The sequence below is a fragment of the Crocodylus siamensis genome, chromosome 5 (assembly GCF_052110815.1).
Source record: "Crocodylus siamensis isolate JL-2025a chromosome 5, ASM5211081v1, whole genome shotgun sequence".
NCBI classification, from domain to species: Eukaryota; Metazoa; Chordata; order Crocodylia; family Crocodylidae; genus Crocodylus; species Crocodylus siamensis.
The window spans coordinates 391,059-411,354 of record NC_143399.1 but is presented as its reverse complement, the minus strand read 5'-3'; the positions used below and the strand labels follow the sequence as shown (position 1 = coordinate 411,354).

The 20,296-nt window shown below is 58.5% G+C and overlaps 1 protein-coding gene across 7 annotated transcripts in view; it reads right to left on the bottom strand.

Moving 5' to 3' along the window:
• The window catches only part of SZT2 (SZT2 subunit of KICSTOR complex), an 84,985-nt gene that overhangs the window by 18,586 nt on the left and 46,103 nt on the right, over positions 1–20,296 (bottom strand). For 5 of the 7 annotated variants that reach the window (XR_016442707.1, XM_090049860.1, XM_090049863.1 and 2 more), the window contains 29 exons: positions 15,016–15,129; positions 14,473–14,670; positions 14,273–14,388; positions 13,337–13,478; positions 12,925–13,083; positions 12,063–12,267; positions 11,838–11,950; positions 11,314–11,578; positions 10,622–10,787; positions 10,432–10,524; positions 10,151–10,232; positions 9,686–9,967; positions 9,415–9,553; positions 8,977–9,093; positions 8,803–8,866; positions 8,219–8,404; positions 7,779–8,117; positions 7,498–7,705; positions 6,924–6,998; positions 6,572–6,710; positions 5,665–5,785; positions 5,308–5,437; positions 5,068–5,220; positions 4,813–4,915; positions 4,389–4,506; positions 3,978–4,089; positions 3,554–3,672; positions 2,974–3,138; positions 2,011–2,095 (listed from right to left, as the gene is read on the bottom strand). Coding sequence is in view for 6 of the 7 variants with exons in the window: in XM_090049860.1 (XP_089905986.1) it covers positions 2,011–2,095; positions 2,974–3,138; positions 3,554–3,672; positions 3,978–4,089; positions 4,389–4,506; positions 4,813–4,915; positions 5,068–5,220; positions 5,308–5,437; positions 5,665–5,785; positions 6,572–6,710; positions 6,924–6,998; positions 7,498–7,705; positions 7,779–8,117; positions 8,219–8,404; positions 8,803–8,866; positions 8,977–9,093; positions 9,415–9,553; positions 9,686–9,967; positions 10,151–10,232; positions 10,432–10,524; positions 10,622–10,787; positions 11,314–11,578; positions 11,838–11,950; positions 12,063–12,267; positions 12,925–13,083; positions 13,337–13,478; positions 14,273–14,388; positions 14,473–14,670; positions 15,016–15,129 (4,308 nt within the window). In the remaining variant the exon portion in view is untranslated. The remainder of the gene's footprint in view (positions 1–2,010; positions 2,096–2,973; positions 3,139–3,553; positions 3,673–3,977; positions 4,090–4,388; positions 4,507–4,812; positions 4,916–5,067; positions 5,221–5,307; positions 5,438–5,664; positions 5,786–6,571; positions 6,711–6,923; positions 6,999–7,497; positions 7,706–7,778; positions 8,118–8,218; positions 8,405–8,802; positions 8,867–8,976; positions 9,094–9,414; positions 9,554–9,685; positions 9,968–10,150; positions 10,233–10,431; positions 10,525–10,621; positions 10,788–11,313; positions 11,579–11,837; positions 11,951–12,062; positions 12,268–12,924; positions 13,084–13,336; positions 13,479–14,272; positions 14,389–14,472; positions 14,671–15,015; positions 15,130–20,296) is intronic. The other 2 variants (XM_090049862.1, XM_090049864.1) reach the window with 1 other exon arrangement.

Genomic DNA, 20,296 nt, shown 5'->3' with positions numbered 1-20,296 from the left:
TAGATGAGCACCTTGCCGGGGTCATCTGACCCCGGTGCTCTTTCCTGCCAAGGCAGGGGGTCGGACTAGATGATCTTCCTAGGTCCCTTCCGACTCTAGCTACTATGAAACTACTATGAAACTATGAAACTATGAGTGCCATCAGCTGAGGGCTCCCAGCATAGGGGTGCCCCGTGCCCAGTTGGGGCTGGGTGACCTGCAACTGATGGCACTCTTAGCACAGCAGCTGCAGACTTGAGGGCCTGGCAGAGCACCACAGCTGCCAGGACGCAGAGATGCTGAGTCCCTGAAGTGTACCTCCTGCTCCTGGCAGCCATGGGGCACAGCTGTGATCTCCCAGCCCCAGAGGTGCATGAAACCCTGGAAGTTGGGAGATGGCTGCTGCTGTGCTCTCCCAGCTCTGGGGGTTTCATGCATCCCTGGGGCTGGGAAATGGCGGCAGCTGCAAGGGTGCACAGGGTGCCCCTACAGCTCTCAGCTTGCTGGGTGCAAGGGGAGCACACAGCGAGACACCAGGCCAGAGAAAGGGCCCCAGCCTGAGCTTGGGGCTGCTGGGAAGTGTGCAAGGTGCCTTCCAAAGCAGCGGCTGCTGCATGTTGTTTAGAGGTGGCTCCAGGAGGCCCCAGTCAGGTCTGGCACTGACCCAGAGCCTCCTGGGGATAGGCACTGCAGTGGCTGGGGAGAAAGCCTGGGGAGGCTCTGGCGACTGCACGCCCTTGAGCAGGAGTCTGTCCTGTGGTCCCAGAATGCCATGCTCCAAGCGAGGCTGCCAGGGCGGTGGCAGGGTGCTGGCTCCTGAGGAGTTGGGGTCATGGGCCCAGGGGCATCAGGAGTTGCCAGCTGTCTGATGCCTCCACCCACAGGGAGGGTGCTGGCAAAAATTGGTACATTAAGCACATGTATGCTGGAGACAGACCTAGAGTAGGGGAGTGTCCCAGACTGCTGGGAACTACATTTACATTTCAAAGCAGAACCTGTAAGGGGCTAGAGACTAGCATAGCAGAGAAAGACAGACACTGAACACAGGAGTTGTGAGGGGTGCAGGATACGTGAGGGACGTGAAAAGCAAGGTATGGTTAAGGCCCCCATGGGGGAGAAAGAGGTGCAGATTCACCTATGAAAACCCAGGCAGGGATTAGGCTTATGGGATCTCCTCATTGCCTAAGACCACCTGCAAATCCCCCAGCAGGGCTTCCTGAATACTGTACCTGGCTGCAAGGAGATGCTTTGCCCTGGGATTATGTAAGACCTATACAAGATGCTGTTGTCTTTTTGGTTTACCTTGTTGCATTTTAAGTTAGGCTCAGTTGTGTAGGCCGTCGCTGGATCTTACTGGGCCATCTCTGAGCTTAGGCAAAGTTTTTCTGTTGTTATTTGTTGTGTGCCTGAAGTTGCAAACCCACTGTGCTCAGTAAATACTCTCTTCAGAGAACAGGCTATTCTTGCCCAAGCATTTATGAATTCAGTGCTACTGTCTAAAGTCTACTGTTAAGTCTGGTAACAGAGGCCAGCTGAGCAGATGCATGTGAAGGGCCTGGAGCAGAAGGCATGGCACAGCAAGGGAGGCAGGAGCTGGGGGTGGGGAAAGTATGGTACTATGCCTGGTGCCACCTTGGAACTGGGAGGAAGGGAGGAAGGAAGGAAGGCTGGATGGACTGCATGAGGTCTGACAGGTACCTATGCAACAGGAAGATGTTTCGAGGGCACAGGGGTGCAGCAGATGGACAAGGGATGGGCCCAACTCCCTAGCAAGGATGGACCTAGGCAGAGGCAGAGGCATGTGGTCTGGGAGAGAGCATCACCCCCCACTCAGCTTCCCAACCCACCAGGTGTCCCTGCACTGCCAATGCTGGCTGAGGGCACATGTGCTCCCAGGCCATGGGTTCACACACTGCTCCTCCCCTCCCCCCTCCCTACAGGATACACCATGCCCCCTCCCCACACCATGCAGGGTCCCTGTGATGGAAAGTGGCTCCCTGCTGCCCAGCCACAAGCCCAAGGTGCAGGTACCTTTGCCGCCGGTGCCCTGCCCACCCGGCTTGTTGTACAGGTAGAGGTCCAGATCAGGCAGGCTGCCGCTTGGGTGGAAGTAGTGCTGGGAAGAGAGGGGCAACAGTGAGGGGAGAGCGCAGTGCATGGCCAGCAGAATCCCCCCACCCCTGGCAACTAGGACCTTGGGTAAATGACATGCTGCTCCATCCTGGCAACGGGCACAGGGCCCTCCTTATGGCCCCCTCTACACATGGGTCTAATGACAGGGCCCAGGCTAGTGCCCATCGCAGGGAGCTCTGCCAGACAGTGTGCGGCACTGGTGGAGGGCTCCCCTGGCCATCACCATGCCAGGACTGTGGGCCTTCAAGGATGTGCGGCCCATGGATGGGTGCCGAGCCCCATCCAGGGGGCTGCTGAGTGGGCAGAGGCCGAGGGTTAGACTGTCCAGTCCTCTTGCTGGGTCTGTGGCCTCTTCCTGCCTGCTTATAAGACTGCAGTGTGGCAGGCTGTTAAAGATGCGGGGGGGGGGGTGGAACCAGGACTTGAGCATGACCAGAAGGCACTGGAGGCCTCTCTCCCCTTCCGCCTGCCTCGGGGCCCTGGGTGAAGCTGGCAGTGCCAGTGTGCACTCCACAGCGCGCTTTCATCAGGGTCGGTGTCTGCGACCCTTAGGAGCGTGGGGAACTCTGAGGGATGCAGTGACATAGCTGGGAGGCCAGAGCAAGAAACCAGGCCCAGCTCTGTGCAGAGCACCGGGGGAGTGGGGCCCTTGGAAAGACAGCGGTGAGAACTTGGAGGGGAAGGCAAAGCACAGTTTGTGAGGCAGGACAATAGATCATCTACAGGACCAAGTTACGTTTGAGTCGGTCTGGTGGAAGAGGCTGCCTTGCCTCACAAGCCTTCCTCTTCCCACACAGTTCCATCACACTCTAGCCCTCAACAGGTGCTGCAGCGCATGACGGAGCCCCACAGCCTGCTCACCTTGAAGTGGTGCTCAACGTTGCTGTCAGTGTACTTGGGCGTGTGCAGGAAGATGAGCAGGTTCTGGCGCAGGTAGTAGGCCATGGCAGGGAGCCAGGGCAGACTCGATGGCGGCAGGGTGAACTGGAGGACCTTTGTGGGTGGAGTCCCTGGGGGCTGGATGAACTGTAGGGGGGGAGCCGGTGAGCCTCTGAGCATGGCCCAGGCACTGGGGGGCATCCACCAGGCCCCTCCCCTGCCTGACAGCTGCTAGAGAGGAAGACCTGGGTACAGACCCACCAAGGGGGACCTAGGGCCCTACAAGGGTGCCCAGAAGGCAAGACACATCCCCAGGGGTTCACTGCACCCCTGTCCCCACAGAGGGAGGCCCAGGAAGTGGTTTGGAGACAGTTCCTAAAGCCCCAAGAACCCCCAAAGGAAGGGGCACCCTCAACCCAGCACCCTGGATGCATGGCTGGGGCAGGTAGCACGAGGCGGGACCTGGCAGATTCCTAGGGGCAGAGCAGGAGGTGACTGCAGCAAGAGCTAGGCTGGACAGGCTGGGCTGGGCAGGGCAGAGTGGCAGTGCAGGGGGTGGTACCTCCACGTCAGCTGGAGTCAGCTTGCAGTTCCGCACCAGCATGACAGTGATGATGTCCAGCGTGGCCTCATCCAGACGTCGGCGCAGGACCTTCACCAGCTCATCCGTGATCTCAGGCCCTGCAGGGAGGCAGCATGAGAGCAATGACCTGGCCCTGCTGTACCCGCCACTGCCCCACACCCGCGCCCTTCATCAGGGCACCACACCCCTGCCCTGATCAAAGGTATTGAGACAACTGGGAGGTGAAAGGAAGACAGGATGCCATGGGGGGCAGGGACTGTCATAGGGTGGAAGGAGCATCCCCCTGCACTGGGGCAAGTTGCCATCCACCAAGGACCCCACACCCCAATTCAGCCCTTGCTCACCCCTGCCCTGCATCTCCATCCTCCCTCTACTGGGCCAGCCTGGGAAGGCCGCAACACACCTGCCTGGGTGACGCCATGGACCATCAGCTGGATGTGTCTGTCCACCTGGCCCACGGGGCGGGTGGAGTCCACACTGCGGCATGAGCCCAAGTCGAGGGAAGAGCGGGATCCCTGTGGGGGTGAGAGGAAGGGGCTGTGCTGGCAACACAGGGACCTGGGCCTAGCTCTGCCCGGGAGGGTTCCCCAGAGCCACAGTCATCAAGCACAAACAGGATTGTTCCCACCTTGCTACCACCACCCCACCCACATGCCCCACAGGCTGCCCCACCCCTGCCCCAGCTTCTACCCTAGCCATGAGCCCCACTCCTCGCCACACAGCCTACAGTTGTAGGCACATTTCTCCCACTGCCCACCCCAATCCCATGCCCTCAAGTGCCCAGAGTCCCCAGGGCAGCATGTAGCAGCCTCACCATGAGATCCTCAGGGTAGATGGGCTCCTGGCTGCGTGTCAGAGCCAGTGAGCGGCACATCGGGCCCTGGGTACTCTCTCCTTCCCATATCTTCCCACTGTAGGTGGTTTCTGTGAGCCTGGGGGGCAAGAGAGGGCTTCAGCCAACAGCACGGGTCAGAAGTGCTGGACTGTGGCTCAGCGTGATACTGGTATTACCACACACAACCCAGCGGAACACACTATGGCCATGGCAAGGCATTTGGTCAGGGCCCACTCCGCCATCCTGAGAATGGGGTGAGGGGCTGGCTGGGCAGCCAAGGACAGGAGGCACCTGGTCTGCATGGCACAGCCACAGACTGGAGCCAGGGCAGATGCTGCAGAGCTCCTGCCCACAGAGGCAGGTGGGCCAGCAGGGGAAGGGCCCAGGCCCTGCAGCTCCTCACCGCAGGTAGAAGACGGCCTTGGTGGAGCGCTCCTGGTAGACAAACATGTTCTTGCGGTTCACCACGGAGAAGGCGTTGAGCACAGAGCGCAGCGCCTGGATGGCTGGGGACAATGGGACATCAGTGACCCCAAGCTACCCCTGCAGGGCAGGACGAAGTCGCCGGAACCCACTGGGCACTTGGCCAGGGAGAAGAGCCCAAGCAAAGCCCCCACTGCCCCCTGCGGCACTCCCCACCACTTGCATACACACGCACCTCGTGAGACTCCCATGTTGGGCCCCATTTTGAGGCGCGAGTGCACATGGATGATGGTGCTCCACACCACGTCGCAGGCAAAGTGCCCCGGCACAAACTGCATGGTGGCAGCCAGGTAGTCCCGGGGCTGGTAGCTCTCCTCTGCCGAGTAGTCTGCAGGAGGGGGAGGGGAGTCACACAACCGTAGCATGGGCCCTGAGGAGCCGAGCACTGGCACCTGGGGCTGGGGAGTGGCTGTACCATCCGTGGGCAGCACGCGTTGTCGGTACGAGGTGTAGGGAGTCTCACTCTTCCAGATGTCCTCCTCGCTCTCGGCCACCAGCAGCGAGTTGCAGATGTGGCTGTCATGCAGGTCCTGCAGCAGCAGGCGCTGCAATAGATGCAGGGTCAGCTTTGCTGCTGCTTGAATGGGCCAGCCGACAGGACCTGCCACCAGATGTTGTCCCTGCCAACCTTGGGGGCTGAAGAGGGGCTGCCAGCTGGAAGGAGCCACCCCCCCTCTGGAGCTGGGGAGGAAACTGGCTGTGGCTGGGAGCCACGTGGCCCCTCCCATTCCCACTTGGGGAACTGCTGCTATCCCTGCCCACTTAACAGTACCTGATTCACCACCCTGCAGATCTCGCTGATCTTCCTCACCACAGCCTGGTGTAGGCGCAGGCAGGTCCCGGCTGGCTCCTCCTCTGCCTCAGCCACTGCCGCCTTCTCTGCACTCAGGCTGCTGCAGAGGCAGTGGAGAGGCTGGTGGGCCCATGGGTGCCAAGTGCCAGGGGCAGTCACCTAATCCCTCTCACAGCCTCCACATGCCTTGGGCTGGGAGTGGACCCCGTATGGGGAAAGCGGGGTGGGCCCAGACCCAAGCTGGGGCAATGAGAGGATGGCAGCACCAGATGTGGCAGGGGCAGAGACACTGAGTCAGTCCCTGCTGGAGACAGCAGCAGACAGCTGTGGAACAGACAGCCCTAGTCTGAGGCACAGGGCCAAGGACCAGACACCAGCAGGGAGGAGAAGCACAGAAATAGTAGCATGAGGGTGTTGAGGGGCAGTCAGACATGAATGCACCCAGAGAACCAGGACAATGATACCTCTGAGGGCAGGAGCACAGAGGGCTAACAGCAGCAGTCAGGAGACCCCAAGCAGGACCAGGCACTTGTCCAGCATGAGTGTGGGGCCTGTTATCCAGCTACCTCTGTACCCTGGTCCCCACAGCCAAAGCTTCTCTGAGCCAGCTGCCAGCAAGTGCACGTGTACACAAGGATCACGGCTTCTCACTTAGCCAGTGCCCAGCATGGTGCGAGCTGCCAGGACTGTGTTCCAGCTCGTGCTTGAGGGCAGGGGAGGAGGCAGCTTTGACATCCCTGGACATGGAGCAGAGGAGCACCAAAGACAGAGACCAGGGTCCTGGTGGAGTCTGGGCTGTGGCAGACCAACTGCTGGAAGTGATGTGGCAACCAGAAGGCGGAAGGGGGAGGTTCTGGCTTTGGGCTACAGGACCCACCCCACTTACCGTGTATGGGAATAGACCTCCACGCGGTCCTGATGAATCTTTACAATCAGCCAGAAGTCAGGCATCAGTGGGCACTGCGGGTCCTGGTCGCTCATCAGTGCCTCCTCGCACTCTGAGTCACTGCTCCCGCCATCATATCCTGCAAAAGGAGCCCTGGGGCTGGAGAATGTGGCACCCACAGCAAGCAACTTCATCCAGGGCAGGCGGCCCCTCGGAACTGGCAGCTGCCCATGTGCTTCACCCCCAGTGCTCCCTGCCAAGCCCCCTCACTGCCACCCAGGCCCTAGCCACTCCACTCCCAACCCCACCCAGGCCAGCAGCCATGGGCAAGCCCTAGCCAATGGAACCTCACCCAGGTGATCAGAGTCCATGCTGCCCTGACTTGACACCAGGCTCTGCACCCGGCTGGGCTGCTGCTTGCTGGAGCCTGCAGGTGAGGAGAGGCTGTTCAGCAGGTGCTGGCCATAGCTCGTGGCAATGCCAGCCAGTTGCTATCCACCAGCGTCAGCCTGGCAAGAGAGGAAGGCCCCAGGACAGCGTGGGACCTGGTACAGATGGGCTGGAGAGCCACAACAATCAGGCACGCAGGTGGGGGGCAGGAGGGGGGACCAGGTGCATGGGGGCCTTGGTGTTTCTAGAGATGGTCACATGATGCAGCAGCTGCACAGCTACCACCCTGTCCAGCTGGGAGCATGGGAGGTGGTTGACAGCCCAGCCTGGGAGCAGGGCTCTGCACCACTGCAAGCCCTGCATGGCACAGCACAGCACAGCACAGCAGAGGGGTCCTGATGCAGCAGCCAAGAGGCTGCCATTGTTCCCAATTTGCACGCAGGCTGGGGTCTCAACATGTGGCCCCCTTCATCCCAAGCCCCCCATATACCCCATGCCTGCCCCCTCACTCCAGCCTGGCCTATAGCTGCCTGCACCTTCCCGACCGTGGGTCGTGGACTCAGCCAGGCTGGCAGCACATGGCGTCGCCAATGGTGATTTCTCGCTGTTCCACTTGTCAGAAGCCGATGATGGCAGGGACCGGGGGGCTGTCTCCAGTGCAACCTCCTCCAGGGATCCCCATCCAAGTGCTTTGCCTTGTGCTGGCCTCGGTGCTTCCTCCACAACTGGCACCTGTACCAGGGGCTGCATTACTCAGTGACCCAGGCCCCAGAGGAGTGTTGCCAAGCCTGGCTGCAGCCCCAGCCCCAAGTCTCACCTCGCTCTGAGCGTGACTGCCTTTGTCTGGCAGGCTGCCCACATCAGCTCTGATGCAGGTCTCATTTGTGGGCCATGGCCAGATGCCCCGTGGCTCCTCTGGGCGGGTGCAAGGTGGATACTGTAGGGCAGGTCCCTCAGCCTTGGTGCCACTCTCCAGCCCTGCCTGGCTCTGGGCTCCTTCAGGGCCTCCTCCATGCAGGGCAGAGGCTGCACATTCAGGGGGGTCTTGTGGGCCAAGTCCTGCCCGTTGGGCATGCAGGCGGCTGATGGAGATGTAGTGGTAATCGCTGCCTTCTGCATTGAGCACGTAGCCTGGCAGCGTCATCCTCCTGAACTCCTGGAACGGAGGCCAAGATGAGCCAGGCCCAAAGCAGCAGGATCAGGCACAAGCACTGCAGCATGGGGCAGGCAGGGTGCGGGGGGTGCTTGGGGCATTACCTCTCGGAACTTCTCCAGCGAGTGCTCGGGCCCAAAGACAAACTGCAGGAGCACGGCCTCACTGTGGCAACTGGGCCGGCCCTGGGAGTGGTGGATGTGGGTGGCCACACGGTGCAGGACGTCAGCGCTGATGTCCTGAGAGTGGCGCAACGCGGACACGATCTCATCGTCCAGCAGCCAGCGGATCTGGGCAGTGCAGCACACAAAGGGGACACAGTCATGTGCAGGGGCACCCCAGCCTTGCACCTGGGGCCTTCACCACTCACCTGCAGCCAGTCCCCAGCTAGTTCTGGCTCTGGGCTCATGTGAGAAGCTAGGCTTTAGAGCAGCTCCCTTGCCATGCCTGAGTTGGGAGAGGCAGGAGCCTGCATGATCCCAGCAGGTCTTGGGAGCTGCTGCAGGCAGGGTCCACTCTATGGCTGGGGCGTTCCATGGAAGGGCCTGTGAACCAGGTTGGCCCACCACCAAGGACACCAGGGAGACACTAACTCAGAGCAGCACCCAGCAAGCCCAGGCATCCCTTTCTACCCCGCTTTCCATCCCCCAACAATCCCCAACAGTGAAGGAGACAGGCCAGGGCTCACCTCATTCATGGTGGCTTCAACAGCCTCTCTGTGCACCCCGGGGAGGTTGGAGAGTGCCGGGTGCCTAGGAGAGAGGGAACATGGATAGTCACAGCCATGTACATGGCCCTCGAGCAGGCAGCTCAGCCAGCGAGGGGCTGAGCTGCCGTGCAAGGCTGGCCAGGGCTGTGGTACCTCTCATCCCCTGTTGAAGGCAGCCGGTCCAGGCTGGGCATGATCTCGTCATCAGAGCGGAAGGAGGAGGGCTGCCCAGGAGAGCGGGTGAATGAGACGCTGCTCTCAGATGTACACCTGTGGCAGGAGGGGAGGGGGGTTGCTGCTGCCTGAACCGTGGGAGCACTGATAGCTGCAGACCCTGGTGAGCAGCTGGGAGTGCCCAGGTGAGGGCGAGACGCTGTAAGGGCCCTGCAGCCTGGGGCATCATTTGGGATTCACGCCTCGTGGGACTGCATAGGCAAGCTCCATGCCAGGGTGCATGGAAATGAATTCCACCCGACCAGCCTGGATGAGCCAAGGCAAGCAAGCCTGGGTGGGGGGTGGCTGCCTGCCCAATCAGCGGGATTGCCAGCCAGACAGGCTGGACTAGACCAGGCCAGGCCTCCCCATACCTACCGGTTGTGGTGGATATCAGCATTCACCACGTCAATCTCCAGAGGCAGTGTCAGCACAAAGATATCAAGGGTCACGCAGAGGTCAGCGAGGTCAATGCTGTACATGGCCTGGCAGCTTTCCAGGCAGCTCAAGACCTCCCCTGAGGAAACAACCTGCTGTCAGGGGCAGGCATGCATGGCAGTCTGTGCCCAGGACTCTCCTTGCCCTGAAGGCAGCTGCAAGGGCCCAGAGTTCCCAAAGGCCTGAGCAGCTGCCCACAAGGAGTCCTTACCTAGACAGGTGGGCAGTGAGCGCACAGGCATGGAGCTGTGCTGGCTGCGCAGCTTCACGGAGCAGGTCAGGTGCATGAACAGTGGTGGCATCTCCTGCTCTGGGAGCTCCTGCTCATTCAGCGAGTCCCCACCCAGGACGCTGAAGGAGTCGTCATCCTGGTTCACTGTGTTGGAGCCCGATTGGGAGTCCGTGTCCAGAAACTCGTGTTCTAGCTTCTCCCGGTACTCCACCTCCAGCTCAGGGTCACTCTCCGTGGCGATGCAGCACCCCGAGATGGTCCCTGCACACACACCCGCTGCAGTACATGCAGCCCAGCCCCAGAGCTCCCCAGCTCCCGGTGCAAGCACCACCCTGTCCCACCACCCTCTGCACTAAGGCACATGCTGTCTCCTCTGGTGTGGCCATGGCTGCTCTCTGCTCCAGGGCCCAGGCAGGGCGAGCCACCTGTCCGCATGCACCATACCTTCCTCAGCTGCCAGGTCAGGCTCCGAGCCCTCCAAGTCCTCGCTGCCCTTCCTGTCTGCCAGGTCCTGGGTGGCATCCTCCTGAACAGAGAGCAAACACATTGCATACAGGGGCCAGGACTGCGCTCTTCAAGGCAGACAACAGGGCAGGGCTGCCTGGGGCTACCTGCAGAATGGGGAACACCAGCTCCAGCTCCCTTCCTGGCATAGCCTGGGCTCGGACCTCCAGCTCCTGGAGGACAAGGCTGTGTGAGCAGCCAGGCCCTAAATGCCAACCTACCTCTTTCTTGGCAGACGGCGGGCAATAGAAGAAATAGTGTGGGTTGGATGGCACTGGCTTGAAGTGCAGACTTCCGATTTCCAGGAACTTCTCCTGCAGGGCAAGAAACAAGAAGCTGCCTGTGAGAGTGGCGCTCCACTCCTTTCCCCAGGGCTGACCCAGCCTCATGGCAGGAGTCCCATGCCATCACCTGGATGATCTTGTGCAGGTCAGGGTGCATCTGGCAGGGCTGGCTGCTCCCCAGCAGTGAGAGGGGGAAGTCCGGGCAGCAGCTGGCCCCAGTGCTGCCCCTGAGCTCCTCAGTGGGGCTGGAGATATGGTGGGAGTCCTGCTCACTGTAGTCCTCCATTTCCGCACTGGCCGACGTTGGACAAGCCATTCAGGGGCAGCAAGAAACCATGACCCAGAGTCACAGGTATCCTGCACCCAGCCCCTCAACACCCCTCCCCTCTTACAGGTTACAGGCAGCACCACGTTGCCCTGGGTACTGACAGCCTCACGCCTCGAGACAGCACCTTGTGCTCTGACCCCGCCTGATCCCTGTAACTTCCCCAGGCCCAGACGGTTACCACCATGCTCCATCAAGGCAGGGGGACACAGAACAGACAGAACAGCTGAGTGGGCACAGCCAGGGCATGGGTGGCACATACTGTGCTCAGCCATCATGTCTCAGCACATGCACCAGGCCTCTGCAAAGCATCAGCACCAACAAGAACAGGACAGAGGACAGCTCCAAGTAGGAGTACGTTTGCCAGGGCAGTGGCCTCAGCCTAGTGCTTACTCAGCAGCTCTATCAGCTCTGCCCCCACCCTCCATGCAAGAGGGGCAGACATGCCTAACTCCAGGGCAGCCCCATTTGGAGCTGGGCAGCCAGTGCCCTACCTGGACTCTGAGGCAAGGATGCCTCTCTCCCGGGCACCCAACTCATTGTCTTGCTCGGCACTGCCCAGGCTACTGTGGAAGCCGGTAGCCTTGGTGTGAGTGCGGAAATGCTGATGGCTCTCGCGGAAGGAGCGGACGTGGCTGCACAGCGTCAGCAGGAAGTGGGTGATGTCGATCTCTTGCAGCAGCTCCTCGCAGTAGTCCATGGCTGTCAGCAGGTCCTGTGAGCTGATCCCGTGTGACTGCTGCAGGCTCTTGAACAGCCCTGTGGGGTCGGTGCTGCACTCAGCATGTGGCAGTGCTACACAGGCCCCCATGGGGAGCAGATGCAGCCCAGGCGCTGCTCAGCATGGCAGCAAAGGGGGCAGGGAGCAGACCACAGCAACCCACTCAGCTTTGGACCCCAGGTCCAGTCCCCTGGTCAGGCCCAGGGGTGGCAGCACCAGCCCTGTGCAGCACCAAGCTCCATCATTCAAGGAAAAGGCTATGATCCCCTGCTGGGAGGCCCCAGACCAGGCCCTCACCTTTCACATAGCACTGGTGCGAGTGCTCCTGAAGCAGCGTGCAGTAGCCTACCAGCTCCTTGTGCTTGTGGTCCAGCCAAGAGGCACTGGGGGGACGGTCCAGAGACTGGGATCTAGGGAAGAGCAGCACCGGGACCTCTCAGACCCCGTGCTGCCAAGGCAGCGCAGGGCCAACAAGGCTGGGCCAGGCACTTCACACCCCGCACTCCCAGGCTGGGGAGTTACCTGAAGAAGATGTCATGGGGTGGACGGTGTGCCCGTGGGCTGACCAGCTGCTCCCGGAGTGCCTCCAGGGAGCAGCTGTAGACATATACAGGGCAGCGGATGCGGCGGCACTCACTGGGGTCAGGCTGCGAGGCCTGGCGGCTGAAGGAGATGTGCACATCCCTGCGTGGAACAGCGCCTGGCTCGCTAGGGTCCTGGCCAGCCTCTGTGGAGGAGACACACTGACAGAAACGCCTTTGCCTCTGTTGAGTGCCCAACACTTGTGCTAGGTGCCTGTACCCCTTGGAGTGTTCACAGCTGCGGCACAACTAGCCCCCCCAAAACAGAGCAGTTCTGCACTCCCTGCCAGGACCATCTGGCTACAGTTTGAAACCTGGCCCCCACTGGGCAATGAGAAACAGTGGCCACCTCTGCTTCCCAAGGCACCAGCCCCACGAGCCCCTCTCACCCCATCCCACAGCAGTGTCCCTGTGGTCACAGGAGCCCAACCAGATGGAATACAACCCAAGCAGCTTCTTTAAGCTTCCTGCACCTTGGCCTGTCCAGGGCCTCACTCTCCAGCTCAGTTGCTGGCCTCCTATTCAGCCCATGAGGCTGGCACTGTTGTTCCCTCACCACCCAGGGGAGTCTGCCCTCTGCCCTCAGGGCTGGGGGTTTAACCACCAGGACAAGCCCCCTGGAAGCTGGCCAGGGGATCTCCTTTCTGCCCCTGCTCCACTGATGGGCTCAACTGGCAGAAACAGGCAGGTCAGGCCCCTGGTTCCTGCCTCAAGCATGCTGCGCATCCTGGCTTGTGGGGCAGCAAGAGTTGGAGGGGGCATCCTTTTGGGGCCTGGGAATGGGCAGTGGCCAGGCCCTGTACCATGGGCTGGTGTAACGCTGAGGGTGGGCAATGGTGCTGCAGCATCTGCCCCTGCCCTGGAGTCTTCCTGTGGGGAACTGGGCAGAGCATCAGCCTCCTCAGGGCAGGCCTCCTCTTTTGGGGGCTTCTCCAGCCCACACGCCACCAGCTTCTGCACGTCTGGAAAGGGAAGCAGAGATCAATCTGGCTCAACAGGTCCCCAAGGCTGCAAGAAGGCTCTGCCTACTCCCCACCTGGAGAGGCTCCAGTGGGTCAGACCCAACTGAGCCAGAGGCCCAAGCCAAAGACTTGTCTGGGAGCCAAGCAGCCCTCAAGCACTGGCTGGAGCCCCTTTCTCAGCCCCAACACATAGCAGGAAGGCTCTTCCCCCCAACTCCTACAGAGAAGGCTGCCTCCCCTGGCCAGGCCTCACCAGCAAAGGTGGCTGGCAGGAAAGTAAGGAAGAGATGCTGCAGATTGATCAGCTTGGCGTAGCACCGCCACTGCAGGGGGAGAAGTCCCACTGTGTCAGCCTGGGCTGCAACGTCCTCTGGCAGCTCCATGTTGCCTAGGCTCTGGGGACAAAGAGCAGCCACATGAGAATAAGGGCCTTGCTGCATGCCAGCCAGCCTTCCACAGCCTGCTGGCAGGACAACCTGGCTCACAGCATGTGGCTGCAAGGTCACTGCCAGCTGCATGCCTGGCCCAGCACCCTCCCCCTGCTGCAGACATGGGATAGGCTATACCAATGCTCCTACTGGGAGGGTTCTGGCTTGCCCCTCCACGAAGGGTCAGACTGATGCCATATTTGGGGTCAAGAAGGAATTTTACTCCATAGTCAAATTGGTATCTACTGGAGAGGTGTTTTGCCTTCCTTTGTAGTGTGGGTTATAGCCTCTACCCAGGATCTCTTGAGCATTTATTGACAACCTTTTATAGGACACTGGCTGCTGCAGCCCCCCTGCTTTCCCTGTGGCAGGCTTGGGCGTTAGGTTTGTGTTGTGTTAGGGTTTACAATAGTTTTATGTAGAGTTTAGACGATAGATTGTCTGGGCTGGTTTGGACAGGGCTGATCCTGCCTCAGGCAGGGGTTGGACTGGATGTGACCTGCGCAGGTCCCTGCCAGCCCTATGGCTATGCCTCTATGACTGACAAGAGCCAGCTGGACCAGTGCAGCTGACCCCCAGCCCACCTTGCCCCCACCTCTCACAACTATGGGAGGCAGATGGTGATCATGAGTCACCACGTCTGGCCCAGCAGTGGCTCTGAGACCCAGGCCCCAGGCTTGAGGATGGCACCAGGCTCCTCAGCAGCTGGCAGGCGGGGTTTCCAGGCTGCAGGTGCCCAGGGCCAGAATGCCAAGCAGTACCTGCAGGGTGCTAGTGGAGCCGGTCCCATCCTTGGTGCTGCTGCTGCCGCCAGCAGGGTGAAATGACATGGAGGTATCCTGCCCCTCCAGGGGTGCAGGGGCCTTCAGGGTCTCCTCTGGAAGACAGATGCATGCAGGAGACCAGGAGCGGGGCACCGAGGGGCCAGCTCAGCCTCCCGCCACCCGGCTCTGGCCCTCACCTTGGATACTGGGGAGCGTGAAGGGTGGGAGGTGGCCATCGCGGTCCCGCTGCAGCACCTGCTCCATGAAGGCCATGTGGTCAGCGCTGGCCAAGGGGACCTCACGGTCGCTGAGGTCGTGCTCCAAGCAGCCATGGAAGAGGCTCAGCAGCATCTCATTGGGCATGAACATGGGGTCCTTGGCTGCCCTGTCATCCTCTGCTCCGGAACAGAAGCCCCGGTATGATCAGAGGGAGAAATGCAGTGCTGGCCACTGCTCCAGTCCCCACCCCTGCCAGACAAGCCTCCACGTAGGGCTGGACCCACCCTGCTGGCATGGCTTCTCCCAACATCCAGTTCTTCTGCACCCATGTGCACGCTCCATCTGGGCCAGGGGACAGGAAGCCCTGAGGGAGCAGAGGCCCAGGCCTGGCACCAAGGAATTGCTCCCATGCTCATGCTCCCAGTGCTGCAGCAGTTCCAGCCCCTCCCTGCAGCTGCCAGGGCACACGTCACTGTGCAGTGCCCCAGGCATGGGGCTCCTCCATGGAGGTAGGTACTTACCTCTTGTCAGCATAAGGAAGAACATCTCGATCTGCTGGCACCGGGGAAGCAGCTTCAAGAGGTTGAACTGGAAGGGGATCTCATGCACGCGGGAGCTGGCCCCCACGTCAGCATCTGTAATGAGAGCCAGGCAGAGTGCCCCTGCTATCATCTGGGGCAGCCCCGGCCACTGCCCATGTGAATGGGCACAGGCATGGGAATGGTGCAGCAGAGGCCCTGGGCGTGCCCTGAGGATAGGCTCAGAGCCATGGAATTCCTGCCCTGGCTTGGAGGACATAGGTGAGCCAGCCGGGGGGACAGGACAGATCGAGCTGAGCCTGGGAAGGGCAGAACTTGGAAGCAAGTGCATGCTCTCTGCAGGAAGGGCCATCAACAGACTCCCTGTGCAGTGGGATCCTTGGCCTGCCCCCAGGGTGCAGAAGCCCTAACAGGCACTCCCAGCTCCCATTCCCAGGCTTGCTGGCAGAACGATTAGCCCCAGGTCAGCCGGGACCCAACATCAACAGGGCTAGACCCCACGGCAAGAACACAGCCCTCCACAAAGCCCAATGGTCAGGTGCCTGCGGGAAGTGCCAAGCACAGCTGAGCTGTGCTTTCTCAAGACTTGGGGCCTCACAGGCAGGGCTGGCTCAGTTCTCAGGGAGAGCTCCCCTCCCCACTAGTCCTTTGCCACTCCCCAGGGAGACAAGTCAGCAGCAGCTTTACACTCCAGGTAGAGTTCCCTGGTCCTCATCCTACCCAGAGTCCCCGGGTAACAGGCCTACTGGTTCCCCCCAGGCGCTGTTACCCCTCCAAGCACTAGAGAATGCCCCAAACCTGACCATCAGCTGCACTGCCAGCTGCAACACCAGCCAGGAGCAGGGACAGGGGACCCACCTCCCCTGCTGTACTTGTGGAGCCCCGAGCAAGGATAGGAGGGAACGTGCTTCCGAGGACTTCTGTACGTGGACTTCAGCAAGGCTTCTGACAAGGTCCCATTTGACTTTCTCATAAACAAATTGGAGAAATGTGGGCAGGACAAAACTACTAGAAGGTGAACAGATAACTAGCTCAGTAGCCACAAGCAAAGGGTAATCATTAATGGGTCCATGTCAGAGGGGCAGAAGGTTTTGAGTGGAGTCCCACAGGAGTCTGTCCTAGGGCTGGGGCTGGGGCTGTTCAATGCATTTATTAATGATTTGGATGCTGGTACAGAGAACTTCTGGAGCAAGTCTGTGGATGACATGAAATTGGAAAGGATTGTGGAGGATGTGGATGCAGTTCAGAAGGATCTCAATAGACTGGAAAGCTGGGCTGGAGCTAATGGGATGACGCCCACTGTGGACAAAAGCGAGGGGCTGCCCCTTGGGAGGAATAATAAAAACAAATATAAAATGGGTGGTGGGGGGGGAGGGGGAGGGAGGATACCTGGCTGGATGCAGCTCTGTGGAAAACTACTTCAGAGTCTTGGTAGAGAACAAGATTCAGTATGAGTTTGCAGTATGATCCAGCCATACAAAAGACCAATGCGGTTTGGGCTGTATCAACAGAAGCGTTAGATGTAAGATACAGGAGGTGACTGTACTTGGCACTGGTCAGCCTCATCTGGATACTGTGTCCAGTATGTGGATACTGGCTCCACATTTTAAAAAGGACAATGGAGAAGTGAAAGAGGGCCCAGAAGAGGCAACAGATATGACTGGGGGCTTGAAAGGCAAGTCATAGGATGAGAGGCTGAAGGAGCTGGGCATGTTCAGTTTGCAGAAAAGGCACTTAAGAGGAGACTTATAGATTCATAGATGCTAGGGTCGGAAGGGACCTCAATAGATCATCGAGTCCGACCCCCTGCATAAGCAGGAAAGAGTGCTCGGCCTACATTACCCCAGCTAGATACACGTCTAGCCTTCGCTTGAAGACCCCCAGGGTAGGGGAGAGCACCACCTCCCTTGGGAGCCCGTTCCAGACCTTGGCCACTCGAACTGTGAAGAAGTTCCTCCTAATATCCAATCTAAATCTGCTCTCTTCTAGCTTGTGGCCATTATTTCTTGTAACCCCCGGGGGGGCCTTGGTGAATAAATACTCACCAATTCCCTTCTGTGCCCCCCTGATGAACTTATAGGCAGCCACCAGGTCGCCTCTCAACCTTCTCTTGCGGAGGCTGAAAAGGTCCAGTTCCTCTAGTCTCTCCTCGTAGGGCTTGGCCTGCAGGCCCTTAACCATATGAGTGGCCCTTCTCTGGACCCTCTCCAGATTATCCGCATCCTTCGTGAAGTGCGGCGCCCAGAATTGCACGCAGTACTCCAGCTGCGGTCTGACCAGCGCCCGATAGAGGGGAAGTATCACCTCCTTGGACCTATTTGTCATGCATCTGCTGATGCACGATAAAGTGCCATTGGCTTTTCTGATGGTTTCGTCACTTGATAGCAGTCTGCAAATACTTGAAGGGCTGCCATGGAGAAGAGGGAAAGCAACTTTTCTCTCTTGCTACAGAGAGTAGTAGGGCATGGACCAATGGCTGGAAGTTGCAGCAAAGCATGGTTAAATTGGAGATCCGGAAAAAATTCTTCCCTGTTAGAAGAGGGAGGCAGTGGAATAAACATCTAGGACAGATGCAGACTCTCCATCACTGGAAGTGTTCAAGAAGAGGTTGGACAGCCACTGTGTCAAGGGCACTGGGTGTTAGCTACAGCTAAGGCTGGGAACTTCAACTGGGTTGTGCTGATTCACCTGCTAGGAGCAAAGCTAGAGGTTCCTAGCTAGAGGGTCTTGCCCCTCTGCTCAAGGTCAGACCCATTCATAGCTTGTGAGGCTGGAAGGAACCTCGGAAGATCATTTGGTCCAGCTCCCTGCACCAAGCAGGAAAGACAACTGGGGTCAGGTGACCCCAGCGAGGTAACAGTTAGTGTCGTTTTCAAGATTTCCAGGGTAGGTGATTACACCACCTCTGGAGGGAGCTATTCTATAGTCTGGACACCCTAGCTGTGAAGTTTTTCCTACTGTTGAGCCCGAAATGGTCTTCCAGGAGTTTATGGCCATTGTTCCTGGTTTTCCCCAAGGGTGCCCTGGTGAACAGTTGTTCACTGAGCCCTTGATGTATACCTGATGTAGCAGTAAGTCGCTATGAAGTCCCCTCTCAGCCTTCTCTTTTTCAGGCTGAAGAGTCCAAAGGCCCTCAGCCTTTCATAGATTTCATAGATATTAGGGCTGGAAGGGACCTCGTAAGATCATCGGGTCCAGACCCCTGCCCAAGGGGCAGGAAACCAGCTAGGGTCAAAGGATCCCAGCAAGATAAATGTCCAAATGTTTCTTGAAAGTGTCCAGAGTAGGTGTTCGCACCACCTGTGGGGGGAGTTTGTTCCAGGCCCTGGGGGCTTGGACAGTAAACAAGTTTTTCCTTGTGTCCTGCCTAAAATGATCTTCCAGGAGTTTGTGACCATTGAACCTTGTCATCCTTTGGAGTGCTCTGGTGAACAGCCTTTCCCCCAGATCCTGATGAACATCCCTTATGTGCTTATAGGCTGCCACCAAGTCACCCCTGAATCTGCACTTCTCCAGGCTGAAGAGTCCCATAGCTTGCAGCCTCTTTTCATAAGCCCTGTTCTCCTGCCCTCTGATCATGTGTGTGGTTCTCCTCTGGACTCTTTCAAGCTTCTCCACATCCTTCCTGAGTTGTGGAGCCCAGAATTGGATGCAGTACTCCAGTTGTGGCCTCACCAAGACTGAGTACAGTGGGAGGATGACATCCTGGGTCTTGCTCGAGATGCATCGGTAGATGCAAGCCAGAGTTTTGTTCTCTTTGCCAGCTGCAGTATCACATTAGTGGCTCATGTTTATCTTGTGGTCAATCGTGACCCCAAGTCTCTTGGCCGTGGTGCTAGCGAGTGTAGCACCACCGAGCCTATAAGGGATGTGGGTTTTGTCCCATCCCCACCCCAAGGTGGAACACCTTGCATTACTCCGTATTGAATGCCATAAGGTTTTCATCCGCCCACCTTGCAAGCCTATCGAGGTTGGCCTAGATCACCAGCCTGTCCTCAAGCGTGGATACTCTTCCCCAAAGTTTGATGTCGTCAGCAAACTTAGCCAGTCCATTTCTGACATCAGTGTCCAGATCGTTTATACAGACATTAAAGAGTACAGATCTGAAAATGGAGTCTTGGGGGCAACACTATTCACCAAGTGCCGAGTTGATTTGGTTCCATCAACTACCACCCTCTGGCCCAATCTTGGAGCCAGTTCTCCAGCCATCAGACTGTGGAGTGGTCGAGGCCACAGTTGCCCAACTTTTCTATCAGGACATCATGGGACACCACGTCAAACGCTTTTTTTAAAGTCTAACTATACGATATCAACCTCTTCCCTTTTTTCCAGGTGATGCATCACCTGGTCATAGAAGGAAATGAGACTGGCAAGGTCAAGCAAGACCTACCCACAGCAAACCCATGCTGGCTATCCCTCAGAATGTTCCCTTCTGTTAACCTGTCAAGAATGGTTTCTTTGATTTTTTTTTTTCCAAAATCTTCCCAGGGATTGAGGTCAAGCTGACTGTTTCCCAGGTCTTCTTTCCTTCCTTTCTTGAAGATGGGCATCATAGTGGCCCTCTTCCAATCTTCAGGTACGTTGCCTGAGTGCCACGGAGTTCTCAAATATCCTTGCCAGTGGCTGCGCTGTGATGTCTGCCAGTTCCTTTAGTACTCTTGGGTGCAATCTATCTGGACCAGCTGATTTGTGGGGGTCCAGCCTCTCAAGATGTTCCCATAAAAGGTCCATGACAATGGTGGGCATACAGTCACCCTCACCCTGGTCAACCCATACCATGTTAGATAGGGTGGTCTCTTTGGGCTGGTAAAAAACAGACGCAAAGTAATCATTAAGCAGATTGGCTTTTTCCTGCGTGTTGGTAGTCATAGTTTCATAGTTTCTAGAGTCAGAAGGGACCTGAGTAGATCATCTAGTCCGACGCCCTGCCGTGGCAGGAAAGATTACTGGGGTCAAATGACCCCAGCAAGGTGTTCATCTAACCTCCTCTTAAAGACCCCCATGGTAGGAGCCAGCACCACTTCTCTCAGAAGTTGGTTCCAGATCCTAGCCGCTCTGACCGTGAAGTAGCGCCTCCTGATATCTAGCCTAAATCTCCCCTCTGCCAGCTTGTGACCGTTATTCCTGGTCACTCCTGGTCATGCTCGGGGGAACAGTGATTCCCCCAATGCCTGCTGATCCCCCCTGACTAGTTTGTAACAGGCCACTAGATCCCCCCTCAGCCTTCTCTTGTGGAGGCTGAACAGGTTCAGGTCCCATAGCC